The sequence below is a fragment of the Lissotriton helveticus genome, chromosome 1_2 (genome assembly GCF_964261635.1).
Source record: "Lissotriton helveticus chromosome 1_2, aLisHel1.1, whole genome shotgun sequence".
NCBI lineage: Eukaryota > Metazoa > Chordata > Amphibia > Caudata > Salamandridae > Lissotriton > Lissotriton helveticus.
This window is the reverse complement of record NC_136058.1, coordinates 218,964,842-218,977,318: the sequence shown is the minus strand read 5'-3', so window position 1 is coordinate 218,977,318 and position 12,477 is coordinate 218,964,842. Positions and strand designations below refer to the sequence as shown.

The following is a 12,477-nucleotide window of genomic DNA, read 5'->3' as shown; positions in this document are numbered from 1 at the left end:
CAGCGAACTGCCTGCCCACAGATTAAAATCTCCAAGAACCAGTAGCTTGGAGTGGGAGCTAGAGAGTTCATAAATCAGGTCAATGAGAAGAGATATGGAGGGTGCCGGTCCCGGGGGGCGATAGCATAAAACACCCGAGCAGCATATCACCTCCTGCTGTTTGACTGAAAAACCCATCAGTTCAAATCCCGGTACTTCACGGATCTTTAGCTGGGAGAGGGTCAGCGAGTCTCTATAGATGTACCCGATTCCCCCTCCTCGATTGAGTGGGCGCGGAGTGTGGTTGATTTTGTAGCCTGAAGGGCAGGCTAAGCCCAGCTCGACCTCACAATCCGCCCGCGTCCACGTTTCTGTGAGAAAGAGGACATCGAGATTTTCAGAATCGATGAGGAATGCTATATTGAGAAGACCGTCAACAAGCAGATGGCCGCCTTCCTCGAGACGAACGGATCCCTCGACCCCTCACAGTCCGGCTTCCGAGCCAATCACAGCACCGAGACCGCCCTCATCGCCGCCACCGATGACATCCGAACCCTGATGGACAAGGGAGAAACAGCGGCCCTCATCCTCCTAGACCTCTCCGCGGCCTTCGACACGGTCTGCCACCGCACCCTAGTGCAGCGCCTCGACAACGCCGGAATCCAGGGGAAGGCACTGGAATGGATCATCTCCTTCCTCGACGGAAGAACACAGAGAGTCCGCCTACCACCGTACAAGTCAGAGGCCACCGAAGTCATCTGCGGCGTCCCCCAAGGATCCTCTCTGAGCCCCACCCTCTTCAACGTCTACATGAGCCCCCTCGCGGCCATCGTACGCAAACACAACCTCAGCATAATCTCCTACGCCGACGACACCCAGCTGATCCTCTCCCTGACCAACAACCCCGCCGCCGCCAGAGCCAACCTGCACGAAGGGATGAAAGAGGTAGCCGAGTGGATGACGACCAGCCGCCTGAAACTGAACTCGGACAAGACGGAGGTCCTCATCCTGGGCTCCTCGCCCTCCGCCTGGGACGACTCCTGGTGGCCCCCCGCCCTGGGCACCGCACCCAAACCGACGGACCACGCACGCAACCTGGGCTTCATCCTGGACTCCTCCCTCTCCATGACCAGGCAAGTCAACAACGTCTCCTCGGCGTGCTTCAACATCCTACGCATGCTACGGAAGATCTTCTGGTGGATCCCCACCGAGACCAGGAAGACCGTCACCCAGGCCCTCGTCACCAGCCGGCTGGACTACGGCAACGCCCTCTACGCCGGGACCACCGCCAAGCTCCAGAAGAGACTCCAGCGGATCCAGAACGCCTCAGCCAGACTCATCCTCGACCTCCCACGAACCAGCCACATCTCCGGACATCTGAGAGACCTTCACTGGCTCCCCGTCAACAAAAGAATCACGTTCCGCCTCCTCACCCACGCACACAAAGCCCTACACGACCAAGGCCCGAGCTACCTCAACAGCCGAGTCAACTTCTACGCTCCCAAACGCCACCTCCGATCAGCCAACCACGCCCTCGCCGCCGTCCCCCGCATCCGAAGAGCGACATCAGGAGGAAGGTCCTTCTCCTACCTGGCCGCCAAGACCTGGAACTCCCTCCCGACCGACCTGCGCCTGACCCAAGACCACCTCTCCTTCAGGAAGAAGCTGAAGACCTGGCTGTTCGAGCAGTAGCGGCACCCCCCCCCCCCCCAGCGCCTTGAGACCCTTCGGGTAGGTAGCGCGCTTTATAAGTGTCACTGATTGATTGATTGATTGATATTTCCGTGTAATGCTTGCAAAGGGATCTGACATTAAGCAGACCACAGGAAATTGGCCTAGAGATTAAAGGCCTAACCGGGTCCTGACATGATCTGAGTCTGAGTAGCTCAGCCCGAGTATAAACTATGCGAAGTGGGCCAGAGGGGCCAGAGGTAGCGGCCCTAAGCGCGTCCGTTGCGCGAACGGGCGCAAACGGGCTTACCTCTGGCGCACCTCCGGCACCCCTACGGCGCCCCCGCTGCGCACCGTCGCTGCGCACGTGTCTAGCGGCCATCTTATATGGCCGACGGGTGTCGCGTGGGTCCTGGCAGGGCGAGTGTCTCTCCCTCACCCAAGATGGCGCTCAGAGTGGAAGGACCTTCTCCCCACTCCAAAATGGCGCTCGAAACCGGCGCGATGATACTATAGTGCCCCCGAGTCCCTTCTGTCCCACAAAATGTGGGTGTGCAGCAGTTACAGTGCAGTTAAGAGCTCCCTTATTTCCCCCTAAGCGGTACTAACAATATAAAGTTAAAAGCGCGAAGCGCTCGGCGCAAACTAGATAAAACGGAGTAAAGCAATATTTTAAAAATTACAAGGCAGGAGGAGCGTTATGCACGCAGCGCTAAAGCAAGGGTTAGAATCAGACTGGGACGAGTGGGAGGTCCTACTATTATTACCTCCTCCACCAATGCGTGGGTCCTGGCAGGGCGAGTGTCTCTCCCTCACCCAAGATGGCGCTCAGAGTGGAAGGACCTTCTCCCCACTCCAAAATGGCGCTCGAAACCGGCGCGAATGTCTTGAAAGTAAATCTTCGTTTAATACTCTAATAGGCCAGCCGACACGTGTTTCGTCGCAATGGAATGTAATTTCCGCGACTCCTCCGAGCTTACGTAGTTTCTGTGCCCCCTGTAATGTCGCTAAGCCGGTGATAATTCCGACCCGGCTGGGCTCTGGACCTGGTGGATGTCGTGGCCCCAGATGTAGGACACACGTCTCAAAATTCAACAAAAAGGAAAGACTTGAACATGAGTTTTTAGTTGATCCTGTTTAAGCTTGGATTCAGCGAAGCGCCGATGTCTGAAAGTCCGTTTGGTCTGTAAAAGAGGACGTGTGTCCTACATCTGGCTGGCCTATAAGAGTATTAAACGAAGGTCTATTTCTGCAAAGATGTCAATGCTCTCCGAAACTCCATTAGAAAACTAGGGTGCTAGCATTGCCCTCCAAAGTGGAGGATAAATGTCAGTATGCACACATCTTGTCCCCTTAACATGACTGGGAGAGGGGAGGATGTTTTTCTAGATGCTGTGGATGCTATACATATTTTCTTGAAAGCCTGTTCTTGGCTGTCTTTGGTGGAGTTACTGTGACAGGCATCTGAGCGAACCAGTCATCCTGACATTGTTAGATGTCCATCACTATGTCTGATGAGTTCAAACAGATCTTTTTAGCAGGGGTCATGAGAAGTTAAACAATGTTTCTGTGTTGTGTTTGATTGTGTTAGAAAGAATTGACATAACACTCGTATGTTACGCAGAGAAATACTGTTTTGCATTCACATTTAACAACAAGGAGCATGGAAAGTTTTATTTTGTATCCTGAATATGAATGTTTATGAAATGTATTTGAACATTGGAATGTTGGTAGCTCCATTGAAAACAATGGAGTGCTCTGGGTATATCCCGGAGCTCCAACATTCCAATGTTTCTTTGTTCACAGCTCTGGCTGTGAACAAAGGCTTCAGGGAGCCTGAGGGGATTTCAATCCCCTCGCGCTCCCTGAAGGATTTTTTTTATTTGTTAGAACATTCTGCCCTCTAGTGGCAGAATGTTCTAATAGTCTTATAGCCCTTACCGGCTTTTAAAGGCCCTCTGCTTTGTTAAAGTCCCTCGCCTTCGGCTGGGGCCTTTAATGATGCGGCTGGCCGTTAATAATCGGTATAGCCCGCTACGGCGGACTATAAGGCAATGTTATAAAATTCTGTCAATGGAATGGCGTCTTTGTTCTGATAAATAGCATCCACAGTGAGGTTCTAAAACATAGAATTACGTTGAGTTAGCTCTCATGAGTGTAGCTCGGGTCAATTTAGGTGAAGTGTGATACTCATAGAGCAGAACTTTACATCCAAAGAGTTTTCTGATTTCTAGAACCACCGGTGACACACAGGTCACTCCTAAACAGACCTATTCAAGTGGTCTGAGATGTTTTGAAAGTAGTCCAAACTGGGGATACTTTAATCCCCAGAACTCTGACCTCAGCAGAGATGGAGTAACTACATTAAAGCGGTCTAGGGAAAATGGGGATGGCCAGGAAGCTGTGGTGTATATTGACCTTTTCCAAGCATGTGAAAGGTACCTGTACAGGATCGGTCATAGGAGGGGGGGGAAGGAGGGACTCTGACACAGAGAGAAGTGATTTCAATGAGGGTTTTATTTTTAAGTAAGCTTTTCTCCGTCTACTGGACAGTCCGCGTTCCCGTTGTCAGTGCCCTTCTTATGCTGCACCAAAAAGGAATAGGGCTGTAGGGAGAGGAACCAACGGAGTACTCTAGCATTGAGTGTTCTGTTCCTGTACATTCATTTCAATGGGGCATGATCGGTCTGCACGATGAAAGTCCTCCCTTCCAGATAGTAGTGCAGTTTGTCAATAGCCCACTTGAGCGCTAGTAAATAAAATGGGGTGCTCCACCCCATCGTCGCCCACCTGTGACAGTACAGCCCCTATCCCTACGTCCGAGGCATCAGTGGCCAGTATGAATCGTTTAGAGAAGTTGGGGGACTCTAAGACAGGGGCAGTGGTTATGGCAATTTTCAGGGTTTCGAAGGCCTCTCGGGCCTCTTTAGAGGGGTTCTGTATTTCCTTCTGTCGGATGTCCTTTCTAAGGAGGTCTGTAAGGGGTGAGGCAACCTCGGTGAATTTGGGTAGGAATCTTCGATAATAGCCTATTAGTCCCAAGAAGGCACGTAACTCGCGTTTATTTGTTGGAAAGCCGGTGTTCTGAATGGCTTTCACCTTCTCGGCTTGTGGTGCGATCGTGCCCCTTCCCAGGATATATCCCAAGTATCTGACCGTATTGAATGCGACCCGGGATTTCTTGGAGTTGACGTGTAGCCCTGCTTGTTGTAACCCCGTCAGGATGATACCCAGGTGACGTATGTGGTCTTCCCACGTCTTACTGTAAATGACGATGTCGTCCAAGTAGGCCGAACTGAATGAGGGATAGGGTTGTAACACATGGTTCATAAGACGCTGAAAGGTGGCAGGTGCCCTGTGTAAACCGAATGGAAGAACGGTAAACTCGTACAATCCCTCGTCTCTGATGAAGGCGGTTTTCTTTCGGTCTTCTTCACGGAGGGGCACCTGCCAGTATCCTTTCGTCAAATCCAGGGTGGTGATAAAGACGGCGTCCCCTAGTTTTTCCACCAGTTCGTCGACCCTGGGTATGGGATAGGCATCGAATGTAGAGATGGCATTCAGGGCCCTAAAATCCATACAAAACCGCTTCGAGCCGTCCGGCTTCGGGATCATCACAATGGGCGAGGCCCAATTACTCTTGGAGGGTCGGATTACTCCTAGCTTCAACATCTCCCTCACCTCTCTCCTGACTGCCTCTCGTCTGGCTGCTGGGATCCGGTAGGGCCGTTGTTTTACGATTCTTCCCGCGGGGGTTTTGATGCAGTGTTCCACCAGGGACGTCTTCCCTGGGACGTCTGAAAAGATTCGGGACAGGGGATGTGGGACGCTCTGAAGCTCCTTTTGCATCTTCCCCGAAAGGTCAGGGTTTATGACAAGCCGATCCACTGTTGATGCTTCTTCTGTCCGGGTGGGGAGCGCCAGGTGGTTGCTCCTCGGAACGGGGCCAATCCATTTCTTTAACAGATTGATGTGGTAAGTTTGTGTTTTATTGGCCGAGATGCGAAGTCTGTAAGTGGTGTTCCCAATAGTCTCAATGACCTCGTAGGGTCCAACCCATTCGTTCTTGTGTGTAACCGACGGTAGCAGAAGCAAGGCCCAATCACCGACTAGGAGGCGTCTCAGTTTCGTCCCTCTGTCGTAATACCGTTTCTGTTTGTGTCGTTGTTGTTCTAGGTTCGTGTGTGCCAGACATCTCAATTTACCCAGCTTGGAGCGTAAGTGTAGAGTGTACTCCAGGAGGGACTTCTGTTCTTGGGCTTCTTGCGTCTCCCAGGTCTCCTTGGTGATTTCTAACAGAGACCCTGGGACTCTTCCGTAGAGGAGTTCAAATGAAGAACATCCCAGGCTGCTCTGTTTTTGAGCCCTGAGGACATACAACGCTAGGGGGAGCAGGCGGTCCCATGCCTAGCCTTCAGTGGCTAACATCTTTTTAAGTGTTAGTTTCAGGGTCTGGTTGTACCTCTCAACCAGACCGTCGGTTTGGGGGTGATAGACAGACGTCTTCAAGTGGTGGATGTTCAGCGTTTTACAGACTTCCTTCATCATCCGGGAGGTGAAAGGAGTTCCTTGGTCAGTCAGGACCTCTTTGGGAAATCCAACACGAGTGAACAATTCAACGAACTTCTCTGCCACGTTTGCGGTGGTGGGGGCTCTTAGGGGAAATGCCTCTATGAATCTTGTCGCGTAATCGACAATGACGAGGGCGTACTGGTGTCCTTTGGAGGTCTTAGGCAAGGGTCCTATTAAATCCATACCCACTCTCTCAAAGGGGGTACCGACAATAGGCATCGGTTTGAGAGGAGCAGCTGGGGGTCTATGGGTGTTCTTGCGCTGGCAGATTTCACATTTCTGACAATAGTCCTGCACTTCTTTGTAAACACCAGGCCAATAGAAATGACGCAGGATGCTCTCCGTTGTTTTCTCCTTACCGGCTTGACCAGCCGTTAGGTGGGCGTGTGCGAAGAAAAGTACCTGCTCTCTGAAGGTTACGAGGACTAACAGTTGGGTGTTTTGTTCTTTGTCGGCCTCCCTATACAGGAGATCGTTTCGTATAATGAACCTGGGAAACGAGGGGGCAGAGGCATCTTGGTCCGCATGAGCGGCTTCCCATGCGTTGTAGAGGGTTCTGTCCTCTGCTTGAGTGAATCGAAATCTGCGATCTAATAGCCACAGGTCCGGGGTGAGGTAAGCGGCCTTGGGATCCTCCACAGCCAGGGGATGGTCAAACACAGTTTCTCGGAACAGGGCTAGGAACCCAGGATTATCCACCCCCAGAATCATGTCCTCAGGAAGTGAGTCCACTACTCCTACCGTCACTACACAGGGGGGTTTGTCAGTGGGCCAGATAGTCAGTGTAGCTATCGGATAGGGCTTGATGTCTCCGTGTACACAACGGACGTGTACTATTGAATCAGGGACATACTGACATGGGAGGACTAGGCGTTTCTGGACCACAGACTGTCTGCAGCCAGAATCCAGAAGAGCTTTCCCCATATGTTCATTTATCCTCATACTCACGTAAAAAAAGGATCCGGTTTCTGCGGAGTATAGAATGGTCTTAGGCAGATAGCCGATCTCCATGGGTTCTTCTGGAGGGCGCTTTCGGGGACACAAACGGGCTATGTGACCCCATTCGCCGCATTCGAAGCACTGTGGCCCACGGGACATTGGTGACTCCATCCTCATCGGCCTAGGTCTTACAGGTTCTATTGGCAGCTTCGTCTTTTTCTCCGTTTTGACCGGGGGTTGACTCTTGGGGTATTTCTCCGGTTCCCACCCGCGGGGTTGAGCCCTCGCATAATCGGCAGCCATCTGGATGGCTTGTTCCACGGTGATACCGGAGTGTTGTCTCAACCACCTCTGAGACCCATATGGAAGTGCATCCATGAACTGCTCTAGATAAATCTTGGCGAGGATGTCATCTTTTGTACAGGCCTCGGGTTTTAACCACTTATCGGCCATCATTTTCAGGCGGAAGAAAAGGGTCTTCGGGTTCTCTCCAGGGGTCCCTTTCTCCTTCCTAAAACGGACTCTATATGCTTCCTGGTCCAATCCCAAATGGTCCAGAATCACGTTTTTGATCAGCACGTATGGGGCGTTGCCTATAGGGTTGGCCACCTGGTATGCAAATTGCGCCTCACCGGTCAACAAAGGGGCCAGAAAGAACGGCCACTTCTCCTCCGGCCATCTTAACGCCCTGGCGGCCCTTTCAAAGTTCATGAGGAAGCATCCGGGTCTTCCCCGTGAATGTATTTCTGGAGTGCGATCCCTGATGGGTTGGGGATATGCACCCTGCTCTCCACTGCTACTGTGCTTTGAGGTGGCACCAGATTTTTCTGTAGACTGTCCAACTGGGCGGAAATAGTGTTTGTAAAGAGGTCGCGGTCGGCTTGCGCCGTAGTGATCTGTCGTTCCACTGCCCATTCCAGTTTCTCCTGTCCCTTTACCAGGTGTTGAATGAGGGCGTCCATCTCGGTTGTGCAGATGGACTGTGATGGACATCCCACTTCTGACACCAGTTGTACGGGATCGGTCACAGGAGGGGGGGGAGGGAGCGACTCTGACACAGAGAGAAGTGATTTCAATGAGGGTTTTATTTTTAAGTAAGCTTTTGTCCGTCTACTGGACAGTCTTATCCGTGCAAACTCGTCGGGCTCCGTCCTGACGCCCTTGGGGAAGATGGGGAGTTCCAGGGTGTTTCTACCACGGTGTGGACGAGAGCCCTCCAGACCGGTGGTTCCAAGGTGGTCGTCGGGGCCGAGGTCCGCAACTCAGGTCGTGCGTGTATACCCAAAAGGAAAGAAAGAAAGCAGGGAGTCAGTCTGACATTCCTCTCCAGAGTTTGTGAAGGACCGGGTAAGTGAGGGACACCAAGTGATACAAGTGCGCTCTACTCGCGGAGCCTGTGCCTGAAGTGCTCGTGAGTGAAAGGGAGCAAGAGACTGTACACTTATTTACACTACTCTGTAGGTTGTGGACTACGAGCTACCCAGCCCGCCACCTTGCCCCGTACCTTTGTAAGCCACGCCCCTTCCGCGGGAGCGTGGCGGGGCGAAGCACCCAACCGGTGGCCTCCTGGCTTGTCGTCCTCCGCTGGGCTCTGCCACGACTCCTTCTCGCCGCACTCGGATTCTGCTTTCACTTTCTCGCTCCTCTCGCCTTCTCCACCTCGGGAAACGCCGTCCGTCGTCTTCCGGGGTCCTCCTCCTTTTGGCTCTCTGACGTCCCAGGGGGGCGGAGTCTCGTCTTCCATGACGGGGATGTTAAAGGGGCCGTGTTCTTTCACCTCTCCGGCCCTCCACCACTCCATTGAGTCTTCACGGGTCCACTCCTCCTGGCCGGGTGAGTACGGCTGTTCAGTAGAAATAGAAAGGGGGGTGTATGGGACAGCCGACCACCAGTCACTGCTATCGGGTTCCTCCCGGAGGCCGGCAGGGTGGCTACCCGCCCCGTCACAGTACCTAAAATGTGGAACTCCGGAGATCATCACTCCCACCCACAACTGTTACTTCAGTTTTATGTACATTGATATAGTTCCATAAATGCAAGGGGGAACATCTTCACTATTCAGGCTGAAGACCAGAATATTTGCCTGTGCTTTCTGAAAGCATAATGACTTATTTTATATGGAGCAAAACTCTGCTTTAATGACAAGGGAAATGTCGCTCTTTACTTTTACAATCTAGTTCCAACTTTGGGATGTAGTGACTCTCCCCCCATAATGATCACTGGGTTTTCATTTCCTTTGGCCTGTAAGATCAATTCGTCCTTTGAGCATTTCTAACCGTAGCACCCATCTTCCTGCATCTTTATTCCTTCCCTCAAAATGTTTGCAACTACTCATGGCATCAAATGTGTAGCAATATCTTTGTGTCCAGGCCTCTCATGTGAGTGACTCAGAGCAGATTGGGTTTGTGACACCATCGTCTCTCCATGCAGAATGAATATCTGTGGTGTATGCCCTTCATAAAGAAGAAAGTGTAACCTTCTACTAAGTTATATGATGTCTGTGTGAGTTTTCCTGTCATGCCTTGAAACTATTTCATTACTGCAAGACACCTGTATCATGAATGTTTGTACATTCCCATAATTTCCTTGCATTTTTCTGCAAGTCAGTCTTTTGAGTTAACCTCTCCTTTCTCTCGTATTACAGTGATTCTTCCTACGTCCAAGCAGTCTGTGATCTCTCATTCCTGGTGCGCCAAAGAATTCACAACTTTCCTTACCACAATGATCTTATTTACTACCTCAGCCCACAAGGCTACCGCTTTCGTGGGGCCTGCAGAATAGCCCACCTCCATACAGGTAACAGTAATGCACTTTCTCATATTTGACATTCATATGTTTTACCCACTGTTTTGTGATTCTGATCTTACAATTAACTGTGTTATTGACTATTGAAGATATTACTTAAAAAAAAAACTATACCTCACTGATAATCGCACATCTTTAACTTATGTCTTGGTTGTATACATAGATTTCTTTGCTGGTTCTTACAGTGTTCCCAAACATTTACTTTGAAAACCTTGGAAACTCATCCGAATCCTTCTAACTTTCCCAAGCTCTGTGCATTCTTTTCAATATCTTCTTCACAAAAGGGGGCGCACCTAAGTAATGCCTCCCTTCCCACCACCTTACAAACCCCCTTGGACTCTATACATCAGGTTTATTTTAAGTCCCACCAATGACAATAAAAACAAATCCCTCAGTGATTTGGACTCCGAAACACTCATCCACACCTAAGCCATTCTAACCCTAGCTAACAAGCATCACCCTTGCCTCTGAGGCCATTCTAAAGACCTTCAACAATCCTGTAATAATCCCCACGCAGGATAAGCTTCTTTCCAGAATAATTATCACTTGTGAGCATCTGCTCCGTAGATGACTTTGCATGGTTTTTGAAAAAACAGGATTACAATTGGTGCACAACTTAAGCAATACCAGGAACTCTGCCAAATTATTGATATGTTGGGTCAATGCCAGACTGTACAAAAACAAAACTTGCCACCATCAGTCCTGACATCATAGTACACAGGCGAGAAGCTCTCTGCTCTTTAGTGATATGTTTGCAGCATTAAACCAAGTTGTGGACAATTTCCTGTACACAGAATCCCGAATCCAATCCAGAATCACAGAATAGAATCCAAGATTATGCAGGCACTGAAGTTATTTACTGAAATCAATAATGAATCTTCCACTAGAGAAAATCATCCTTATTCTTGTATCCCTTAGCAGTAACATGTAACATCTCCGAGGCTGTCCTCCCATAAAGGTTTACTTGCCGACAATAATGGCCCTCTTCAGAAAACACCTCCCATCAAGTTCTACATTGATGACAGATGATCTACCTCAAAATCACCAACCTCCTAAGCTCCTCCTCTTGATGGCAAAATGCAATATCTGAAGCAGCTTTTCCACAGTCAGCAATTTGGATGGGACTGCAGTCTTCACCATGACAGCATCTGAAATCAAAATGCAAGATCTGATTGAGTTCATACATTTAACCTGGATAGGAACTCCTTCAGCCACTAAGTTGCCTAAATTGTTGGTTTCAAGCGGAAAACAACAAGTTTCTTCTATACAGTAGGGAGCTGCACATATTCAATACAAGATTGCCTATATACATAGGGCCTGATTCACAGACAGGGCCGTTTCTAGGTGTTTTGCCGCCCAGGGCGAGAATTGAAAAATGCCGCCCCTCCTTTTTTCTACCATCACTCTCTTCCCCCTTCATCCAGGCTAGAAGAATAAATACATTAACACTCTCCCAGCATCATCACACACGTGTTCACAAGTCTCACTAGGAGTGCAGAAATTAAAGCCATGGTTCTTCCTCCATCTCGGGCCTCTACCCCAAACTTGCCAATAGTTTGGAACTAAGGCGAGGGCAGAGCAGTTGAGTGTAATTTCACAAAAGTATACCCACTACCAGTGCTTAATTTGTACACAAAATAAGTGCCACGGCCGTCGCCAAGAGGCCACTGCAGCTTGCATCACACATTGCCCCTGCCAGCTCTGCCGACGGCCGTCCTGCACCTCCAGTTCATCTTCAGCACCCTCCCATGCAAAGTGCTTTGCCACCACTGCCGATACACAATTAACACATTGCACAACATATTGTTGGGTGGAGCATGATAAAATGCAGCCCACCTGGTCATACCTGATGTACAAGTCAAGTACACACATACTAATTTAAGAAGACCACAGGCCCACCACTCTCTGCGGAACCGTACCTCTGTTCCTAGATTACTGTATAAAATAGCTGCTGAGCGCATACTTGACACGGCCCCTGAGACCTCGTGCTTCCCATGGAAAAAAGCCTCTGTGTAAAATACTGCACGTTTGTTCAGTTGCGCTGACTGTTTTGCAGTTGCTACTGCTAGGAGACCTCTTTCACTGATACATTTTTCTTTTGCTAATAAACATTTTAAGACATCAGCTGGCATGAGTGCAGAGTTTCCTTGCCACAGACAAAAAACATCTAAAGTATAAACTGTGTCTGAGAACTCACTTTATCATCAGGCTATCTAGAAACGAAGCCTTCCAATAGCTGCGAAGCTCATTTAGGCATTAGACAACTTCTAAAATGTAAATAAAAAACCTGTTGATTAAAAAAATGTAAACAAAACACAAAGCAATAAATAACACCTCCTGGATCAGACATATATTCGAGACTGCCCCACGAACGCTTGGGTCGCTTCGCCCAAATGTTTTCGTGTCTGTAACTGTGCTCAGACTCACAGTGGAAAGGGCCATTTGCTGCTCTTCGCTATTTTTAAAATCAGCTGCATTGGGGTGTACTTGGCAAAGTCAAAAGAAACTGCC

The 12,477-nt window shown here is 49.8% G+C and overlaps 1 protein-coding gene and 1 long non-coding RNA gene across 2 annotated transcripts in view; one reads left to right on the top strand and one right to left on the bottom strand.

Annotated features, from left to right (window-relative positions):
• The window catches only part of LOC144799877 (uncharacterized), a 218,991-nt gene that overhangs the window by 44,453 nt on the left and 162,061 nt on the right, over positions 1 to 12,477 (bottom strand). The window contains exon 2 of the long non-coding RNA XR_013603892.1: positions 11,016 to 11,114. This is a non-coding gene — a long non-coding RNA (uncharacterized LOC144799877). The remainder of the gene's footprint in view (positions 1 to 11,015; positions 11,115 to 12,477) is intronic.
• Positions 1 to 12,477, top strand: part of LOC144799871 (cytochrome P450 4B1-like) — a 444,500-nt gene that overhangs the window by 274,966 nt on the left and 157,057 nt on the right. The window contains exon 6 of the mRNA XM_078671469.1: positions 9,806 to 9,957. Within this exon, the coding sequence (XP_078527595.1) occupies positions 9,806 to 9,957 (152 nt within the window). The remainder of the gene's footprint in view (positions 1 to 9,805; positions 9,958 to 12,477) is intronic.